Here is a 22,657-nt window from a genome sequence, read left to right as displayed (position 1 = left end):
AATTCCTTTACGTCCCTTTCCGCAAACTTAGGAATACCCTGTATAAATTTAAACAACTTCTCGCTGGGTCCTGATCTAAGTTCAGATTCTTCCTGACCCGAATTTTCCCTGGATTTAAGACTACCCCTTCGTCTTAGTTCAATCTCTTTTAACTTAAATTCCCTCTCTTTCTTTCACTTTCTCTCTGAAGTGCTCTCTTTCTCCATTTCCTCCAATTCAAGTTTTCTTATTGCTATTGCTTTCTCTTTTTCCCTTTCCTTTTCCTCTTTTTCCAATTCAAGTTTTCTTAATTCTTTTTCTGCCTCAAGTTTTTTTTTGTTTCTAACTGAATCCTAGCCAATACCACTGCATCACTCCCGGACCTGCTACCTTCTTTTTCCTCGTATTGCCCTTCATCTGTATTATCATCATCATCTTCTTCTACCAATTCCAGATAATGGCAATTATCTCTGCTTTTTTGCCACCTAATTTCAATTCCAACCCCAATTTTGCTGCCAATTCTTTTAATTTGTTCTTAGTTAAAGTTATCAAATCACTTAGGGAAACATTCTGCTTTCCCAAAAACTCTGCTACAACCACTAATGCCATAACAATGGTATAGACTGTACCTTATTATACAAGAAACCTGGTTCTTTTAATTTCTTTGTAATTGGTGTCACATTTAGATCCCAACAATCAAGTTTCTAATTGATAAGATCCCAGACTGGAGAGCAATTAATCTGATGCCAAATGCAAGACCTCAATTTAAATATGTTATCCCAGAGACGCGTAATTACTATGATTCCAACTGTGAGCCCTCCAAATTTGTCTGATTCTGATCCCAAATGCGAGCCATCAAATTAAATATGATTCAACTGCGAGTGGGCCTCCAATTAAGATATGATTCAAATCCCAAGAAACCCAATTAATATGTGATTCAAATCTTGAGTGAGCTCCCCAATTAATATGTTATTCAAATCGCAGACGAGGCCCCAATAAATATATTATGACCAATCGCTCCAGTCAATCGTCATAATCAAAATATACGATGCTGATTGTGGTGTGAGAAACGCATTGTTAATTCAATCCCGTCCCTCCACTGATCGTCTAACATATCATTTAAAACTTTCCAAATTAAAGAAAGACCCAGCCAAATTGTACCATCTATTAACCCCAAATGAGGCTAACCAAACCAGGTGTCTTTAAATCAACAAATTAACTCTTTAATTAGAAGAACTACATTCTTAAACACTATGAAGATATAAGCAATATTTTAAAATAGAAAAAATTAGAGCCCTTGCAAATTTACAGTCCAATGTTGCTTGAAATCCTCACAGAATGTTGCTTGAAGTCCTCACAGCTGTCTGATGCAGAAAAAAAGGTTCTTCCATGGTAGAACAGTCTGTAGTCTAACTCCAACAGTAGGTGATGCTTTCCTTCTCCAGCGAATTTCAACAATTAACGACTTGCAAACACTTTCAATTGAATCAATCTGACTTTAGAGTTTTTGAGGGATAAAAGATTGTCATAGTCTAACTTCCCTTCCTTCAGTTTAAATTACCAGAGATCTCTGTTTTGGCTTGACTTTTTTTTAGAATTTTGAGAGATAATAATTGAACAGACTAAAATCCTATTCCTTCAGTTTAAATGGTAGAATGCTCTTTTTTTAGGTGCTAAACACCACAGCTGTCTGTCTGTGTGATCTGTGTCTGTGTTCTGTTAGAACAAACTGTCTTCAACTAAAAAGCCAGTTCAAAATTGAATTGTAACAAATGTATCGCTTAATATTCACTCCCAGTGGCTGTAGCTAGGGTAACGGGAATGCGCCCTTTGAATCGCAGTCTCCAAATTGTTGTTTCTAAGGCAATGAAAATGCACCTTCCTATAACTCCTGAGGCTTGCTGGTTCTTAAAGCAATAACTGATCCTTTGCAAGCCTTAAAGACAAACCGCATCTTCCCAGAAAAAAAAACTACAGGACCATGACATGATCTAAATTCAGATTCTCTTGACCCGAATTTTCCCTGGATTGAAGACTAGCCTTTTGTCTTAATTCCATCTCTTTTAACTTAAATTCCATCTCTTCTCTTTCATTTTCTCTCTGAAATACTCTTTCTTTCTCCCTTTCCTCCAATTCAAGTTTTCTTATTGCTATTGCTTTTTCTTTTTCCCTTTCCTCTTTTTCCAATTCAAGTTTTCTTAATTCTTTCTCTGCCTCAAGTTTTTTCGTTTCTAACTGAATCCTAGCCAATACCACTGCATCACTCTCGGATGTACTACCTTCTTGTTTCTTGTATTCCCTTTCTTGTTCCTCGTATTCCCCTTCAGCTTCATCATCATCATCATCATCATCTTCTTCTTCTACTAATTACAGCTGTTCGGCTATTATGTCAATTATTTCTGTTTTTTTGGCACCTGATTTCAATTCCAACCCCAATTTCACTGCAATTCTTTTAATATGTTCTTAATTAAAGTTATCAAGTCACTCAGGGAAACATTCTGCTTTCCCAAAAACTCTCCTACAACCACTAATGCCATTACAATGTTATAGACTGTACCTTATTACACAAGGGACCTGGGTTCTTTTATTTCTTTGTAATTGGTGTCACATTTAGATCCCAACAATAGAGTTTCCAACTGATATAATCCCAGACTCGAGAGAAATTAAATATTATGCCAAACGCAAGACCCCAATTTCAATATGTTATCCCAGAAATGAGTAATTAATATGATTTCATGTGCGAGCCCTCCAAATTAGTCTGATTCTGATCCCAGACGTGAGCCCCCAATTAAGATATGATTCAAATCCCGGATGAGCCTCCAACTTATATGTTACGACCCACTGCTCCAGTCAAAGCCCTCAAACAAAATATACGATTCTGATTGTGCTGGGATAAATGCACTGTTAATTCAATCCCCTCCCTCCACAGATCGCCTAACATATCATTTTAAACTTTCCAAATTAAAGAAAGACCCAGACAAATTGTGCTATCTATTAACCCTGAATGAGGCTAACCAAACCAGGTGTCTTTAAACTAACAAATTAACTGTTTAATTAGGAAAACTAAATTCTTTAACACTACTAAGATATAAACAACATTTAAATTTGAAAAAATTTGAGTCCTTGCAGATTTACGCTCCTGCCGGTTGTGGAACAATCCAAGGTTGCTTGAAGTCCTCACAGCTGTCCGATGGGGGAAAAAAAGTTTCTTCAACAGTAGAATAGTCCGTAGTCTAACTCAGAACTCAAAATAGTTGTTCCTTCTCCAGCGATGAATTTCAACAATTAACAACTTGCAAACACTTTTTAATGAATCAATTTGGCTTTAGAATTTTTGAGGGATAAAAGATTGTCACAGTCTAACTTCCCTTCCTTCAGTTTAATTTATCAGAGATTTCTGTTTTGGCTTGACATTTTAGAATTATGAGAGAGAATAATCAATAAACAGACTAAATTCTCTTCCTTCAGTTTAAATGGTCTGAGACTCTCCTTTCAGGTCCTGACATACAGCTGTCTGTCTGCTTCTCTCAGTTAGAACCATCTGCTTCCACTATAAGCCAGTTCATAATTAAATTGTAACAATGTATCTCTCGATTTCTGGTCCTGAATGGCTGTATCCCAGGCAACGTGAATGCACTTTTTGACTCACAGTTTCTGAATGGCTGTATCCCAAGAAACGAGAATGCATTCTTTGATTCAGTCTTTGGAGCTTGCTGCCTTAAAGCAGTACTGCTCCCTTTCCAGCCTTAAAGGCACACTACATTCTTCCCGGAAAAAAAACTACCTGGTCATAACGCTATGCTAATTGTTTGATTGTTCAATGTGATATGTGGTTCAGGTTTGACATTTAGCTGGTGAATGGAGAAGGGCTTCAATTTAAGCCACATGTATATGGAAGTGAGAGCTTAGAATTGCTGTTTTATGGAATTACCAGGATAAAAGAAAGTAACACACAGAGCAATACAGAGAGAATGCCAAGAGAGCACCTGATAGATACTTTACTATGGGCTCATGCTACTCCATTAACTAGTGACCAGTAAAAACATGTAGTTACAATCTGACAACACTACACCATTAGACATGCCCTATTTTCTGCAGATATAGCAGCTGCTGCCTCTTTTACTCCATCCTCAGTGCAACTCAGATGAGAAAGTGAGCAGTGAGATAAAATGTGTCCTCTTTCTCCATGGCTCTATGTAGTAATACTCCAACTAATGAAGAACCTCAGCATAACCCCAAGTATAACATTACAATCTATCATGGCAGAGTTCCAAAAGTTTGGGATATCCAGTCTCCTTTAGGAATTGTCTCTGTGAAGAAAATGTCACCTTTTACTCTTGGGCCATGGTCATAATTATACTTCATTTTCAAACGACATAATTAATTTAATGTAATAATGAAACATTTTTTTTGCAATAAACTTAAAAGCTGTTGCAGCCCCATGCTGAATTAACAACTAATTGTGTCATTGCTTTCTTTGGTTTATAAAGCATCTGGTGCAAAGACTTACTGCATGAACCATATTATAAGCCCTTGAGGCCAATTTTTTTTTCCCGTAGGCTTTAATATAAAGAAGAGATGGGAATATAATCATAAATGTATTATACATATCTTGTATTCTAGATACTACTTACATAAACCATACCAGAAAATGACTGTCATATTCCATCTCAAATGTTTAAGTTATAATCCAATCTAAATGCAAGATAAATTTACAAGCAGCACCAGCTAGAATTTATTAACTTAGAAACCTACATGATTAGATATACAATGAAAAATTAATTCTACGGCATTGGGAGTAATTTTAAACACCAAGAACAGGTGGGTTTGGGTGGGGTGGGAAGTAAAAAATTTTTAACTTTCAAACCCGACCACAAATTCCCCTCCAACCCACTCACTTCTGGTTGCAAAGGAGGTGGGTTGGAGTTGGAGGTAACCAATCTGCTGTAGGGAGCTGGGTTGGTCACAGAAATCATTTAACAAGACTGTGTGCCTCCATTTTAACTTGTACATTTTAAACTAATTTTTGCTGGGTTTCCTGGTACTTGGGAATCCCAGCAGGTGAAAGGACAAGGAGGGTCGGATCCATGAGGTAAGTGCGTGTACTGTACTGTTTGGGGGTCAGGGGAAGCATGGTTCCTCCAAGCCCAAAAAACTTTTCTCTGTACCCCACTGCAATCTTGGACTCCTCCCTCCACCCCATCGTGATGTTCGACATCTCCCATTTTATCTTGATCTCCAAACCTCTGATCTCTGACTCCCCAAGCGATGTCCGACTCCTTCACCCTGATATGCGACCCCCTAACCGTCCCCCACGATCTCAGACCTTTCCTCACTTGACTTGGCTTCTGCACCTTGTCTGGCCTGTCACTCAGGCTCAGACTGGCTGTTGGGTGGGAAACCTAATGAAAAAATGTCTGTAGGGCAAAAGAGAAACCATCCTCCCCACACCACACCCCCCTCCCCCAGCTCTCTTCACGGCTCTACGTAAATATCGGAACCATTGACCTGATATTTATGGGGAGTCAGGGATTGGGACAGTTTAGTGGTCGGGAGGACAGAAATACGAGAGTCGCTCAGGTCCTGCTGAATTTAATTATCATTTTTGGAGTCCACTGCCTGACTGAAACCAGCCAGTTTGAGAGGCTGTCTGCCTGTTAGGCAATAGGCCTGTGGTATCAGGCTGTAGGGGAAGGAACAGAGAGTCATGTGAAATTATATAATTAAGAGAAGACGAAATTAGGGGAAGGAACAGAGAGCCATATGGAAATCTGACATGCCCGCACAAGTTTTGTAACAATATAAAGTGTCTGTTCAATGTTGTATCAGCAGAGTTGCAGCTTGCGTTTGCGAGGGTGACTCTCCCTGCATATGCTGGAATAAAAAGAACCGCTCGTATCAACACACAACTCTCGAGGTGATCATTTAAAGGGAAACCTGGAAGGACATTTCTCCTAATAAAGCTATAGCCAGGGAGCAGAGAGGAGGGAGGGACAGATCAGAGTCTTGACTCTGCAGTGTGTGTCTTTTCTAGCAGGTTTCCTGCCCGGAAGCCAGTCAGATTGGTGGGGAATGCTCTGGAGGATGATGCAACCCCTGTGGCAGGTATGAATCCTATGGCTGCATTAGCGTTTACTTGTGGCGGAGGGTGTCCAGATCTAGGGGGTGGGTGATCTCAATACTGGGGTGTTTGGTCCCTGATCTAAGGGTGGGAGGGGGGGAATGTGATCCCCAATTTGGAGCTGTGTCTGATACTGGGAGTCTTTGGATGGGGTAATCTGATCAGATGAGGAGTCCGATGGCAGGCCTGCGAGAAGGTAAGCTTGGACTTGAAGAACACCTGCTCCTCTTGGCCCACCAGCAGTGTTATAAAGGCCTCTCCACAAAGCAGTCCTTGCTCCCCTTTAACTTTTGGGCTTCCCAGCCTGGGAACCTGACCAGTCAGGGTTATACTTGGAAAACAGATTAGATATGAGGCCAAAGCAAACTACCACGGGTGCTGGAAATCTGAGGCATGCAGCCGAATTGTAATATATAGATAGCCAACCCACCACCTGAGAGTGTGTTGGTCACTCATGCCCCTCTGTCCCGCCTCCTTTAAAACCAGAAATCCAGAGTGGGTAGGATTGGAAGTGGGTTGGGGTTGGGTTTGAGAGTTTTAAAATTTTAACACCTCACCCGATCCCAATCCAGCTATATTTTGTGGTTAAAATTACCCTATTTCCTACAAACATTTTTTAAATGCTTCATATAATCAGACATAAAAAACTTCTTTCAGTTTAAAACAAAATGGTGCACACACTTCTCTTTTTAAAACAATTACAAAACTTTGTAATAAAATAGAATTGTCTCAGTGGCCGAAAGTAGTAACTGGACGATCTTTGGTTTGTTGTAACTTTCACACTGGAAGAATATCCTCTGAAAAATTATTTTGATTGTTCTATGCCAGGAACCTGTATCACTGTAAATGATAGGGAGTATATAAGTGAATTCTGTAAAATGCAGATTTTAATTCTGCCCTCCTGAAACCAGGGGCTGGATTTTAGTTATCCCACCGCCAAAAGCAGCGGTGGGGGCAGAAAATGGCAGCCACCTGCACGGGACCCGCATCACCGCGCTACCGCGATTTTGCGGCGGGTGGCCACTTAACATACAGCAGCTGCAACCCCTAATCATGTGGCAAGGCAGCATCAACAACGCCGTGAACGACTTCACCTGATTCGTGATTAGTTGCTGGCACCATTTTTAAAAGGCTGCCAGCTCTGCAAACAAAATGCAGAGTTGCTCCTTCCGCTCCTCAGTGGCGCCAGCTTCTTGTGGACGGGAAAGTGAAGGTGTGTGAGTGCCGCACTTCGAGCTCAAGATCGGGAATGGATGGGAGGATAGTGGCGGATGACATTGAAATTTATGCAGAGAGGTATTTTAAATATTTAAACTAGGGTTCCGTTGCAGAGTGGCGGAGGTGCCGCCATGGAGCTTCCCCACCCCTGGGAAGATCGGGCCTGGCAATTCCGGCATTGGGTTGCATGGCGACCGCTGCCGCTCCAATTCTCCAGCTCTCCCCCGCCATGGAACTTGACATCGGACCAAGCACATGATCCAGCTGCAGGTAGGCAGGCAGTTAAAAAGGCCCAAGAGTCTTAACTGTGCCGATCCAATTGTCTTCCATGAGTTCTGAGCTTAACCTATTCTTCCTCCAAAGTGAGAGGGACACCAGCAGGTATTTTCTTGTTTAAATAATCGGATCATTCTCCAATGATGAAGTGACCCAGAAAAGTAAATGTTTTTCTTTACTTTCTTTGTGGAGTCAGGTAGAGCAGTACTGTTCTTCCATCCCTCACAAAAAAAAGTTCAGATGTCTCCTGCTCTGGGCTTCGCCCCACCACCCCCCCCCCTCCTCACCAACAACAGGGCCTTCCCAAAGCCCCTCCTGAGTGCTGGGACCATTCATTCCAGTCACTGGCTGTTGTCTCCTGTAGCTAGATATCTGTCTCTCACCCGACAACCACCTCTTGCTTCCTGTTGGGTTCTGGCGAGAGACTGATGGGACCTAAAATCTCCCACTGCTGTGGTCACCCTGCCCAGTGACCCCACCCCTAGTTAAAACCACAGCTAGACAGATGTCAGACCATTGAATGATTTGTCACTGAGTATAATTGAGGCAGAGACCTCTGCCTCTTTTAAGGGAAGAGCAAATAAGTATTTAAATCAAAGGAAAATGCAGGACTTTAGGGAAAGAGCAGAGAAGTGGAATTAGTTTTGGCTTGCTTCAGCAAAGAGCTGACTTGGACACAACTGGCCAAAAGACCTCCTTCTGTGCTGTAATTTCTATAATTAAAAAATGTTAATAACCCAAACATTTTGTCCTTGTGCTGTTGGTCAAAGAAGACTCTATTGTCCCAATCTTGAATGCAGTGATGCTAGGGTGAAATTGTTATTAATACTTATACATTAAAAATCCAATGGAGTTAAAAGAATGATCTAAATCAGTATTATGTTGGATATGGTATGAATACCTTTAGCAAGCAAATCAAGCATTTTCTGGAATGTTTATTAAAATGTATAATACTGAACTAATCAACTGAACTCATCAGAAACAGTGCTATGCTGGTAGTTGTCAGCTGTGGCTCAGTTGGTATTGCCTACCTCTGGGTCAGAAGGTTGTGTGTTTAAATCCCACTTCAAAGACTTAAGTATTAAAATCTAGGCTGACACTCCAGTGGAGTGCTGCACTGTCAGAGATGCTGTCTTTCATATGAGATACTATACTGAGGGCCTGTCTTCTCTCTCAGGTGGATGTAAAAGATCATATGTTGCTCCTTTGAAAAGGAGCAGGAGAATTGTCTCCTGGCTAATATTTATCCCTCAATCAATATCACTGAAATAGATTATTTCATCTTTATCAAATATCTGTTTGTGGGAACTTGCTGTGTGCAAATTAGCTGCCACATTTCCTCCATTACTACAGTGATTATACTTCAAAGGTACTTCAATTTCTGTAAAGTGCTTTAGGATATCCTGAGGTTGTGGAAGGTCCTATGTAAATACAAGTCTCTCTTCCTTCTAAGATGCTGCCTGTAGAAAACTGCTGGTGGAGATTTGTATCTTTTAGAAACTGGAAAACATGTCCCCTCTAGGAATCCATAATTGTTGTTTCCATTAGCCTGGTTCAGTTTGGCCTGCTTTACCTTTGTGCTTTTGTTTTTAAGTACCTGAAATATACTCCTAAAGCATTACTTTTGCCCTTTGTACTACATTTTTCATGAGTTCATTTTTTTTGCAGATTTGCTTGTCCCCTGTGCACAACTTTTAAAAGCCTATGTGATTGAGTATGGAGGACAAGGAAACACTGTACAGTTTTTCATTCAAGTACAATTAAAATGTAAAAATACTGTTTTTTGCTTGCATTATATTTTCTAGAATAAGCAACCACATTGCTGGATTTTATAAATGAATGATTGTGAAAGCTATCTAGTGCAGTTATTGAAAATTAATCAAAAAGAGAAATGTACTTACATTATCAACAGGCAGGTAGAAGACTTGCAGGCATATATATTCAGTGGGATATGTGATATGTGCGTGTTGAATACATGCAAATGTACAATGTTTAACACACGTGGTACTTGTCCCTGGGGAGATAAAGCACTCTTTCTAAATTTCAAACTTGTTTACTGACAACAGAGTCATTAAAATATAATGAAAAACATTTCTGAAAATCAATCATGATAATGATTTTGAAACAGGTTTTACCTAGATCTGCATCTGAGCAGATGCACTCTCAATGATGGAAATAATTCCAATATCTCTTTTACATCTGCAGCAACATCTAAACTTGCCCTAAGGGTTACTGTGCTCATGGTGCTTCTATGGAATAATACAGATTCAAACATGATAGGGGAAGATTTGTGTCCTAGCAATAATTGGGCCTGCCCTCTGAGTGAATCTGCATCAGTTTAGTGTGCTGTCTGCCATTAGTACTCAAGCTAGAAATTGACATTTGAACTTTGCAGAAGAATATGCCTATATGTGGATTGAATTCTTTTGCATCTGATGTTTTCTCCCACAGAACTAAAGATGGAGATTGTGCCATTAAATAGCTGAAAATATTTTTCCTTATATTATGTTGCTGAGCTGTACAAAAATTGCCTGCTTTCTCAAACCATGATACCATTTACAAGATGCTCTGTGGCAACTCACCAAGGCTCCTTCGACAACACCTTCCAAACCCTTGAACTCTACCATCTAGAAAGGCAAGGGTAGTAGATACATGGGATCACCAGCACCTGCAAATTCCCCTCCAAGCCTCATCCTTCACTGTTGCTGGGTCAAAATCCTGGAACTCGCTTCCTAACAGCACTGTGGGTATACTTACACCCCAAGGTCTGCAGCAGTTCAAGAAAGCAGCTCACCACCACCTTCTCAAGAGCAATTTGGGATGTGCAATAAATGCTGGTGTAGCCATTGACAAACAGATCTCCCAAAATGAATTTTTAAAAATACAGTGTATGTACGTGAGACTTTATTGGTTACACAAAATTTACAGATACAATCATTTAATTGCAGGTCCTATATAGCTCTTCAGTTATTCAGCCTTGGGTGTGGTTATTCGTTAGCAGTATGAAAAAGCTGTTATAGAGTTGGGGAGTGGGGTGGTTCTCAGGCACCAAGTTAGAGTGCTACCTCGGTTCAGGTACAGATGGCTAGATAGGGCAGGGATCACTTCAGTTCTGGAGGATTGGATTAGGTGATGAGCAGACATAAATAAAGGGGATCCATAAATCTTGGCATTTTCCTAGGTCAAAGTGCATTCTGTGTGCCACTTGTGCTAGGCAGATGGCTCACAGTTTCTTCAGCCTCAATTTTATCTTGAGGCACGAATCGGACATACAGGGCAGACAGCAAGCCCCCATGATATTTTCGTCATGAGACCTGAGCCATTTTAACTCCCGAGCCTCATTTTAATATGATTGACCAAATGCCCGCCTGATCGTATGGCAAATCGGGAAGCCTGTCCACATGCTGGGCACAATTTCTGATGCAGTTTCCGAGGCCTGTTTAACAGAGATGGACCTCTTAAAGCAAAGATCTAACTCTATATTTTTAAACTATTAAGCAATAAAATACAGATCAAGAATACTGAACTTTACTGCAAAAGGGCTGGAGGACAGTGTTACATTCTGACTGGGAATTTCCTTTAGGTTTCTCCTGACCAGCCACCATAAATTTGGTGGAATTCCCGTTTATGTGTCTACCTGCCAGAAGCCAAAGTTACATGGTCATTTGGGAGAACCAAGGAGGAAATTCCTGCTGACTGCACTTACATTTCTTTTAAGGTGCATTTAACCAATCTTTGATCTTTAAAACCAGCTTTTTATTCCTCTGATGAATAAAAAGTGGCCTCAAAAGAGCATCTGAAAACCTACCAATGAGTCATAGAGCACTGACATGAGAGCAGAATTTTTGGGTCTCCCTGGAGCTTCCCCGTCACATCTCATTGGTGTAAGGGGGCAGACAGAAGCCTCATTTGCTCCCAAGTCCAAAATTTAAGGTGCAATTTAAATAGGGGAACAGGACCTAACGGAACAGTGCAGCTCTCCTGCAAGTGATGCTCCTCTGCCCTCTCTGACCCAATGAAGGTCAGGTCCAATGGGGGGAATTCCAACATTGAGGAGCACATGGATTGAGGCACATTTGGGAGGTTAAATTTGTTGAAAATGTCATCATGTTTAGAAGCTAGCTTCAGTATGTTGACATCTGGGTTTAACTCGGGTGCAGTCAACTGTGTGTACTTAACCCCTTCTGAAGAGGTGGGTTAGCAATTTAGATATTTAAATCAATATATTACAACAATATTTTAACCAACGTTTAAACTTAATGGCACATGCATCAGTTTCCCAGGCTTCCTGAAACTCACCACTAAAACCAAGGTGAGAAGAAAATGGCAAATCATCAGGCTCAACAAAAGTCAGGCACACAACACCAATAATCACTCCGTGTCCACAGCTGTTTTCTTGCCTATTATGGGGAAGCAGTTTGTTGAGAGTATTTGTGCTGAGAGGCTAATTTCTGCATTTTGGAGGTATTGAAACTTAAAATTAGGATGGGTAGTGCATTGGCTATTTTAGGTTGGACCTTGGATGAGGAGCAGGGTGGCCATCAGCAGCAGCAAAAATCTTCTGAGGAGAGACCTGCCAGTGGTCAGCAGAAGGTAGCAGCAGAGGGGTCGAGCTCACAGGAAGTATTACCCACATGACAGAGTTTACAGGCTGAGGATCAGCTTCCTTGACCACTTGGAAGGATAGTGCTTCTGCAGGTGGTGGCAGATATCAGAGGAAGATCCGCTCCCTTCTAGACCTGGTGACTATGCATTCCAGTGGCTGTGAAAGTGACCACTATTCTCAACTTTTTTGTCTGTGGATCCTCCCAGGGCACTACCAGAGATATAGCCAACATATTCCAGTCAGCTGCAAATAAACGCATAAAGATGGCTTGTTTGCCAGAACTGGTATTTATGTCAATTTTGCCCATGGTGAAGCTGGTCAGAATGAGTGGGCATTCAGGTTTGCATCTCTGGCTGACTTTTCAGAGGTGCAGGGCATCATTGACTGCACACGTGGCAATTTGCACACCCCACATCAACCAGGACTATTAGTAAACCACAAGGGGCTTCATTCCAGAGACATACCAGTGCATGTGTTACACTCTGCACAACATTGCATGCAGTGATGACTGGAGCCGCAGGAGGAACAAGGCACTGAGTACACATTGTTTACAGATGAATCCAATGAAAAGGAGGAGGAGGAAGATGACAAGCGAAACACAGCACCCGCTGCTCAAATTGCTGTCCAGGATTCCAGTGATTCCCTTATAGCTATAAAGTTCAGCTAGTCACTATCACTGGACCAATGGAAAAATCACATCCAACAGCCACTTGCCCACCCATCCCCCAACCCCAATCCCACTGGCACAAAGCAGTCGTGTAACCACCCATCCACCATTACACATCCCTCCATTGGTCCCTGTCAATTCATGTCTTCCCATTCATCAATAAGCAACAAAAAAGACGAGTTGCAACCCAACAACCAAGAATGGGCAACTTAAGAAAGTGATACAAAGTAATACATTTTATGTAATTGTACTAAACAATGGAAACATACCAACATAACATTTTTTCAAACAACATGCATATTCTTGTGCAACTACAAAGCGTTATTAAAGGACTGGGATGAAGAGGAATTACTTCACTCAAAGGGTTGTGAATCTTTGGAATTCTCTACTCCAGAGGGTTGTGGCTGCTCCATCATTGAATACATTTCAGGCTGGGATAGATTTTTGATCTCACAGGGAATCAAGGGATATGGGGAGTGGACGGGAAAGTGGAATTGAAGCCCAAGATCAGCCATGATTGTATTGAATGGCGGAGCAGGCTCGATGGGTCATATGGTCTACTTCTGGTCCTATTACTTATATTCTTGTATTCTTGTGTTCTTGTGTTATTCTTCCTTTTTCTATTGCTCCTATATAATGCAACCCCTGTGATTTCAGCAGAGGTAGAGACAGGCTGCTCAGATCCCTGTTCTAATTGTTGAGATGTTCTTGGCTGACCACCTTTGGGTGTTGGAGCCAATGAGGACCCCACCAAAGGCCTGTTCGGAGCAGACTTGGCCATTTAGATAGGATACAGCATGTTGGGTATTGACTGACGGAGGGGAGCACAGGCGGTACAGGCAATGGATAAGAAGTGGGAGTGCTTTGAGTGGAATCCTCACTTCAGTATGCCCTTTTGCAATCATTCCTCTCATTGTCCAGCCACACTTCACTTTTATCACTGCTGGAGAACAGCTTGGTGCAGATCATTGACACACTGTAAGGCCAAGGCTAGGGTGTTTGTTGTTATATTAAAGACATCAGACATGTTGGCATCAGAAATTGCAAGGCTGTGGTCAAGGCCTCCATGGACTCACTTGATTGCTACAATTGATTTTCCACAGAGCTGACCAATCTATCCATGGACAAAGTCATGCTTGCAATGCAAAGCAACATCAAACCATCTATGCTTGAGCTAGACTTCTCCAATCATGGACAATGTGCCTGCTAGAACATAACAAATTTTCTGCGACACCTCAATGATTATCATTTCATCTACTGCCCCTGGGGTACATCATCTGTATCCAGTTGAGCAGAGCTTGGAGAGGGCTGCACCCTCCGAGATGGACTCTCCAGAACTGTCCCTGCCATCACCACCTGCTCTTGCTCACTTGTGAAGTGTGCATCACCAGGTGAAATCCCAACTATTTCTCTAACTGGACCGACTGAAGTGCTAATATCTATGCTGGTGCATGGGTAAGCATGAGCAGTGTGATAGTTCACCCGTAGAAGGAATCAGATTTTGAGAGGATTCACCATCCAGGAGGTCCAGCGACTGCTGTACTTTGCATTCAAGCCCTGATGGAGATATAAAAATATATAAACTAGTACTGGCAAGATAAGAATGTTGCAACTTAGCGTTATGAAGATGATTGCATTTCAGTCACTACTGAAATCAAGTCAATGTGACAGACTGCCATGTGACATGTGGGTTGCTGATATTTAATTCTGTCACCAGGTAGCTTGAAGGTCTCCATCTCTAATGGTCAGGGACACTGACATGCTACTTACCTCCTCCCCTGCAACTGTTAACTGGGGAATCAGTGGAGGACCACCTCTGCTCCTCTCCCTCTCCCTAGAGTTCTGTGCTGTCTTCTCTTGCAACAGGGGAAAGAACAGACTTATGAGTGATTGTAATGGCATATGTTCACCTGATAGTCACTCTCACCAAATGTACTGCAACTATCAGGAAGAGGCATCAAATTGAATGAAGATCAGTGTGAGTGGCAGTGGTGATTGGATAGATAAATATGTGAGGAACTACATAGAAGGAGTATGATAGGTGTGCTTGCAATGGTGTAAGGAGTAATGTGACGCAGTAGGCTTGACAAGGCAGAGTGAGCGACGGCATGTGATGTGCACAACAGGCTGTAGATGAACATGTAATTATACTTAATTTTCTTGACCTGGTAAGGTCATTAAAACACTTCCTGTACTGAATCCAGAAGTGTGGCATAATGCTCTCTTCTTCTGACCTCCTTTGCTATCTGCACCTTTTTTGTAGCAACAGCAGGTTGCTTCCTGTCTCTCTCTCCCAGCTGTACATGAAATGATGCATCGTTAAATCAATGCACAGCAGTTGACTGTCCTGATTTCACGATGAAACTGCTTGCTCTCTTTGTACCAACTCCTAACTCCTCCAAATTCCATCTTTGGATTGGCCTTTCAAATACTTCAGTTGAGATTGTGTCGTGCGGGTCTGCACCATGTCTGCTCTCCCACATTCAATGTCAAACCCAGAAGTAATATAATTAGGTGGCTGCATTAAAATGCAATAAAGAGATGTGGTGAAACTTTTTCTGTGTTTCCCACCTGACATTGCGCCCACCTGCTTCAAACGCACCACTAAGTCATTATCGGGGCCAACAGGTATAGTTTTACCCACAGTAAATCCCTTTTTATGAGGGGCGGTTACTCCTCATCTTCATTCTCCGCCTGCAACTTCATTAAGATAGTTGCACATTCTTCTGAGCAATAAATTACAGATTAGGATGTCAATGAATCCTTTTTGCATATTTCTCTTTTCTTGTGCTCTCTCATGTTATAAGCCATCCACACCATAAGGGATGGTCACTTGCTCTCAAGCATCTGTCTATATCATTCTGAAACCAGATATTAGAAGCACAAGAGCAGGTAGTGTGGTTCTATGTTTGATTGTTTTCCTCTCTTAATGTGGGAATGTGCTTGGCTTGCACAATGACATGGGATCGAACCACAGAGAATCTAGACCACAGCCCTATGTCATGGCTCTCATTGATGCAGCACATTAGGACTCCAACAGTTTATGTTCCAATAATGCAGGGTTTTTCATGACAATGTTAACTCATGTTCACTGCAAAAAAGGAGTTTCCATAAGCAGCCCCATGTCATTTATGCACTGAAACTTGCAATCTTATGCATGTTGCGAAAAGGATTATATGCCACAGGTTTGAGAATTACCCCTTTACCATGGTATTTTATACTGTCATTATATTGGCTGCCTATCACATTCTTCTGTCTTCAAAGTGTATTTAAATATTATGCTGTCAAATATGTTCGGTCAGGCTAAAACTAAACTGAATTTATTTATAAGTAAGACAATTACACAGAAAAAGAATTGTACAACATGTAACTAAATTACAATATTCAAATTACAAAATACTTAAACTGCTCCAAAAGTAATAAATAGTCCAGTCCTTGTAGCTCTTTCCAGAATCTTCTGAATATCTAATGAATTGTTAAATGGCAAATACCTTGTTGGAACTCCTTGTCCGAACACTTAGCTACAACAGAAACTATTCTTACTGACTAATATGAGCTGCAAGTTTGTGTACATGTGGCACTAGCCAAATAAAGTGACGATTCTTTTCGGATCCAGCAATAGCAGCAAAACAAAGGGCTGAAATATATGGTGCCACCATCATAATTAGCGGCGGATGTAAACAATGGCGGTCCGCCCGTGTGGGCCGCATGTCACGGAGCTGCCGCAATATTAAACGCAGTGGCTCATTTAAATGGCTGGGGCAGAGCAACACCCTCCCTCCCGATGACATGGGAGGGGCCGACGGTCCATCCCCGGCGGTGCCAACTGCCTTTGAGGACGTGCTGACGCCCTTTTTAAAGGGCTTCGAGCCCTTTCGTTACATTTCAATATTTAAAGGAGAATGGATTTTAAAAGATTAAATTAATGAATCTTGCCCCTCTCCACCTGCCCCCCCAAAACAGTCAAAGATTTAATTCCTTGCCCTTCCCCCCCAAAAATACTTACCTTGTACACCTGACCTTCCCCCCCACCATCCCAAGTTCATAAACTTTAACCTTTACCCCTTCCCATCATTCCCTACACCATTGAAATGACTCTGATGCTGCTCACCCCCTCCCCCCTCCCACCAGCCTGCACTGAAAAACTTACCTGCTCCCCCCTCCCCACCAGTGTTCTGCCTCGGATGGGATCTGAAGGCACGGGAATGCTGGCCACTGGCACCAATATCACTCTGGGATGGACGGCAGGAGTGTGCTGCTAATCAATTCATTTATTTACATTAATTAACATATTTAAATTGGGCTCCCATTGCCGCGTGGCAGGGGGGCGCGCCATGAGGTCTCGCCGCCGCCGACAATATGGGAAATGCTTTCCCAGTGTCGAGCTCCGTGGTGGGCCTCTCCTGGAGGCATTTTCCAGCCCCTTCCCACCCACCATGACCCCCAACGTCAGGGGGATCTGTAAAATTCAGCCCAAAGACTGGTGTCTCCCACAAAATTAATGGCTGCCTCTAGAAAGCCTTTGTATTGTTTTTCTCCCCAAAACAAAGACAAAATCATTCTGTTTCAGCTGATTGCAGTCAGTTTTAAATCACATTATTCTTTCTTTTCTATTATATATTGAATATATATTGTTTAGAGATACAGCACTGAAACAGGCCCTTCGGCCCACCGAGTCTGTGCCGACCATCAACCACCCATTTATACTAATCCTACATTAAACCCATATTCCTACCACATCCCCACCTGTCCCTATATTTCCCTACCACCTTCCTATACTAGGGGCAATTTATAATGGCCAATTAACCTATCAACCAGCAAGTCTTTGGCATGTGGGAGGAAACCGGAGCACCTGGAGGAAACCCACGCAGACACAGGGAGAACTTGCAAACTCCACACAGGCAGTACCCAGATTTGAACCCGGGTCGCTGGAGCTGTGAGGCTGCGGTGCTAACCACTGCGCCACTGTGCCGCCCATATAATAAAGATTTTTTTCTGTTTAAGGTATGCTTGAGCTTTGCTTTCTTGAAATGCACCTTCATGTTGCAAGGATTTTTTTAAACTGCAGAATTAAATCCTGTTATTCTTTAGCAGTTAAGTTCTTAAAATAGATAGACCAGGAAATTTCTTGGAGCTGCTCCCGCTCCACCTGCATTATGCACAGGATTATACCAATTTCAACCTCATTGTTTCTAACACAGTTCCCCTGTCCTTTCCCCATATTCTCAAAATCCTTCATTTTCAAATCCTTATACAATAGTCTTTTAGATTATATTTTGGTGTCTGCCTTGATGACTTACATGCTCTAATGCAAATACATTTTTTCTAACTTTCCCTTTGATTATCTAAAGATAATCCTGAGTTCATGCCACCTCAACTGCCTGCTTTAATTTAATACTGTAATGGACTTAATGTACATCTAAGTTATTGTAGCAGGAAGGCTGGGCCTTAGTTTAACATTCCTCCTGAAGCACCGCACCTGCAACAATATAATACTCTATTGATCTTGCCTCAATTATGCACTGACGTTGAACTGAGAACCTTCTGATCCTGAGGGGAGAAGGGGTCAGCTGATACTGTCCAAATCTCACATGTGGCTAAGTTGTGACCAATTGGATAAGGGCACTCAACATAAGGAATAGACTTTGAGGTAGGTTAGTGATGATAAAAGTCCCTGAAATCATTTGAGAAATAGTTAGTTGCTGTGATGGGGCCCTGTAATTGTTTTTTTCTAGAAGCATGACCTTTATCATCTAAATCTATCTTGTGATCTCCTGGGCTGGTTATGTTAGCAGAGGTGTAAGAACTAAATTGGCTATTTGAGCATCTGAGATATCTTTATATTTTGCAGGATTGTGAAAGTTATACACAAAATATTCATTGTAAGAGAACGACCTCACTCATGGTTTATGTCATTGAATGAAGGAAGAAAAATATTTTCTTTTAATGCTGTGCTGGTTACACAGGCATTTCTTACATTCAAGACCATCATGTATTATGAAACAAGAGGTATGTCTAGAAAATACCTGCAATTCTCTTTTATACTATATTCAAGAGTATGTTGTAAAAGTTGTTAAATAGATGATTTACTTGTCAGGTATTAGTTAACCTTATCTTACAAATTCTAGTATAGTATTTTTCAAGTAATGCTACTGAACAGTGAATGTATGAACATGCAATTGGCAGCTACATATTTTTTACATTACCTGGTAATCATCTCTGAAAATAAGTGAGCTATGATTTTTACTTAATACATGATTTTCCTCAGCAGAACATATTTTCATCTCTTGAGACTTTTTACATGAGTTTCCCCACATCCTCCAACAGGATAATCAACCAAAAACACAGGTTTATGTGACTTCCTGTCAGTTCAGACGGTTGGAACCTGGCGCTAAATCTATCAGAACTTAGAAGTTTATTTCAGTTGGCCACAAACAGATCAGAAACCCACAAACGTACCTCAGGAGAAGGTTATTCTTGGAATGAAAAAAGGTTGAAACTTACCCTAGTGTTTTTTGTGGCTCCTTGAGAAAGAAATGTGTTTCATCTCTCAGCATGGTATAGCTTGTCTCTTGTTTCAACTTTGCTGCTCTAAAAATCTTGATACTGAAGGAAGGAAGGGTGGGCATCATTCCAAGCTGAAACAAAAGCAGGAAGTTTTCTTAGTGCAGCTGTTAACGATCAGTTTCTGTGTTGTTATCATCAAGCTATTTTCAACACATTATATTATGTCTACGTTGAGTAACTATGCTTCTGCCTCCCCAAAAAATACATTTACATCAATATCCTTCCCATTTACAAAGGATAAACTATTGCTTATTGATTAATTGTTGTGTTTCCAGTTGTCATATATTAAATTAAATTACATACAGGTCTTTGTTTTGCTTGAATAAAGTATTATATAGGATGACTTTAATTTCCAATCCTGCTTTGATGTGCCACCACTCTCCATCACACCACATACAGACAGAATGGTGCCCTTCCAGGACATTGCATATGATTGATAGCCTAGCAATATAAATGTTTTTTTAAAATTAATTCTTGGTACATCCCAAGAATTGCATTGCTAGCAAAGCTGGCAAAGAGGCCCTGAGAAGGTGGTTGTGGGTCCTCTTATTCCTTGCGTGATTTGATACATATGAGTGGCTTGCTAGGCCACTTTAGAGGGTAGTTAAGCATCAACCACATTGCTGTGGGACTGGAGTCTTGTACAGGCCAGACTGGATAAGGACAGCAGGTTTCTTCCCTAAAGGACATTAATGAACTAGTTGGGATTTTACAACAATCTGACAGTTTTACATGGTCACTTTTACTGATACCAGCTTTTTAGTTGCAGATTTTTAAACTAAATTTGAATTTTCAAACTCCCTTGTTGAGATTTGAACTCATATTCACTAAATTCACTGGCAGCTCACCACCACCTTCTCAAGGGCAATTAGGGATCGGCAATAAATGCTGGCCTGGCCAGCGACGCCCACATCCCATGAATGAATTTTTAAAAATTATTGGTGTGGGTCTCTGGATTACTATCCCATTAACAAATACTGAAATCTTGTCTCACTACTTGAGACCGCAACACTTAAGATCACTACTTCGTAGATAATATTAGTTGTGGAATACAATATCGATATGATATTAAGCTTATAAATTTAGTACTTACTATTGTTAGCACTGCATCAATTGCCATCAATAGAATTAAATATTCATTTTGCATTTCGTCTGGCTAAATTACATAAAAATTTATTTGAAACTGTTGTTTCCTGGTTCACTCCAGTGGGTGTCTCTGTTTCCATAAAATACAAATGTTATCGCTACATATGTGTCCAGTCAAGATAATTGTGAAATAACACAAATGAACAAAACTAGCCGTGTGCCAGGTGAAAAAGTTGTGCCAATTGGACCTCAGCTTATTTTCTTAATATGTTTTATAAATTTGTGACAGTTTTAATGTATTACTTTTCTGAAAAATAATATTTTGATGTTTATAAGCATAACCTATAGTGTAAAACAAACATGGTGCCCATAGATCAAATTTTTTTAATAAAAAGCTTTCCTTTAAAACAAAAGGAGAAGGGATTCTCTAATCACTATGTGCAATGCCATTGTCAAAATGCTCTTTTCCACTTAGAATGGGGCAAATTTCCATAAATTGGCTGGACAAGGGACAGAGTGTGCATGGCGCCTGCTCGGAATACTCAGTGAGGAGACCTGAATCATTTTGCTTTGGCGTCTTCGTAATGATGTGATTGGCGAGCTGCCAGCACAAAACATGTTCCCCTGCATGCAGCTTGTTGATCTGGAGGTGGGAAAAAGGGTCGGTGGCAAAATTAGAAGGGCCTGCAGCAGCACTTTAAAGGGGAGGGGTAGAAATATTGGGAGTGAAATGAAGCACCACTTTTGAGATGCAGTCAAAATTTTTGCAGCACCTAGAGCAGCCAGGCCATTAACTGTGGAAGCCCTTAAGAGTCAAAACTCACTAGTAACTTCAGTAAAAATGTATGCAAAACCTGCAGCTACTTTTCCCTGACTGCAGCTGAGCACTCCTTTAATGGAAACTGAAAATAGCTGCCTCCCATTGCCATGTTGGTGGGCAAGGGCAGGAACAGGTCGAATCAGGTGGGCAAAGACAAAGATGGCATCTGAGGTCATAATTGTGTCATCTGACCCTGGTACCCTGGTTAGCATAAATTCATAAGACTCCTGCCTGTTTCTGATGGCAGCCTTGGCTTTGGATCGAGGTCCGCTTGTAAATTGTAATATGAGGGAATCCAGTGCAATGTTGATACTTCCATTGCATGCACTATAGTGATCCCACTTCTGCCTTTTTTAACGCTCAAATGGGCCATTAGGGACACAAAAATCAAAAATCATCCCCGCCAACTCTGCACATAGCCGGCAGAGCAATTATTATCTTTGCCCAAGAATGGCCATTCAACAAAGTTGTTAGGTGTTCTTATTACTTATGCTTTGCCATATACAATGTATGTATTCATCATTTTAGGACTCTTTAAAAATTAGTGTTTATAGTTAATTAATTTGAATATTTAGAACTAATAGAAACATCGAAACAAAGAAAATAGGAGCAGGAGTAGGCCATTCGGCCCTTTGGGCCTGCTCCGCCACTCAAAAAAGATCATGGCTGATCGTCTAATTCAGTACTCTGTTCCCGCTTTCTCCCCATATCCCTTGATCTCTTTGGCATTAAGAAATATATCTATCTCCTTCTTGTATATATTTAATGACTTGGTCTCTACTGCCTTCTGCGATAGAGAATTCCACAGGTTCACCACCCTCTGAGTAAAGAAATTTCTCCTCATCTTGGTTCTAAATGGCATACCCCCTGTCCTGAGACTGTAACCCCTGGTTCTAGACTTCCCCAGCCATCAGGAACATCCTTCCTGCATCTAGCCTGTCTAGTCCAGTTAGAATTTTATAGCTTTCTATGAGATCCCCTCTCATTCTTCTAAACCCTAGTGAATATAGGCCTAGTCGACCTAATCTCTCCTCATACATCAATCCTGCCAACCCAGGAATCAGCCTAGTAAATCTTCTTTGCACTCCCTCCATGGCAAGAGCAACCTTTCCTCCTTCCAGATAAGGAGAACAAAACTGCACACAATACTCCAGATGTGGTCACATAAGGCCTGTATAACTGCTGTAAGCCATCCTTGCTCCTGTGCTCAAATCCTCTTGCAATGAAGGCCAACATACCATTCGCCTTCCTAACAGCTTGCTGCACCTGAATGCTGGCATTCCTGGACACCCAGGTCTCAATGCACCTCCCCCTTTC

General features: G+C 41.3%; 1 protein-coding gene across 3 annotated transcripts in view; it reads right to left on the bottom strand.

Annotated features, from left to right (window-relative positions):
* The window catches only part of s100p (S100 calcium binding protein P), a 59,409-nt gene extending 39,919 nt beyond the window's left edge, over nt 1-19,490 (bottom strand). For 2 of the 3 annotated variants that reach the window (XM_068042248.1, XM_068042249.1), the window contains exon 1: nt 19,372-19,490. In XM_068042248.1, coding sequence (XP_067898349.1) covers nt 19,372-19,424 — 53 coding nt within the window. In that variant the 5' untranslated portion in view covers nt 19,425-19,490. Of the gene's footprint in view, nt 1-9,495; nt 9,609-19,371 lie in introns of all 3 variants that reach the window. The other variant, XM_068042250.1, reaches the window with a different exon arrangement.
* Between the last annotated feature and the right edge of the window lie 3,167 nt (nt 19,491-22,657).

The sequence above is a fragment of the Heterodontus francisci genome, chromosome 11, assembly GCF_036365525.1.
Source record: "Heterodontus francisci isolate sHetFra1 chromosome 11, sHetFra1.hap1, whole genome shotgun sequence".
Classification (NCBI taxonomy): Eukaryota; Metazoa; Chordata; class Chondrichthyes; order Heterodontiformes; family Heterodontidae; genus Heterodontus; species Heterodontus francisci.
The sequence above is the reverse complement of the archived record's forward strand: the minus strand, read 5'-3'. Positions and strand labels throughout refer to the sequence as shown.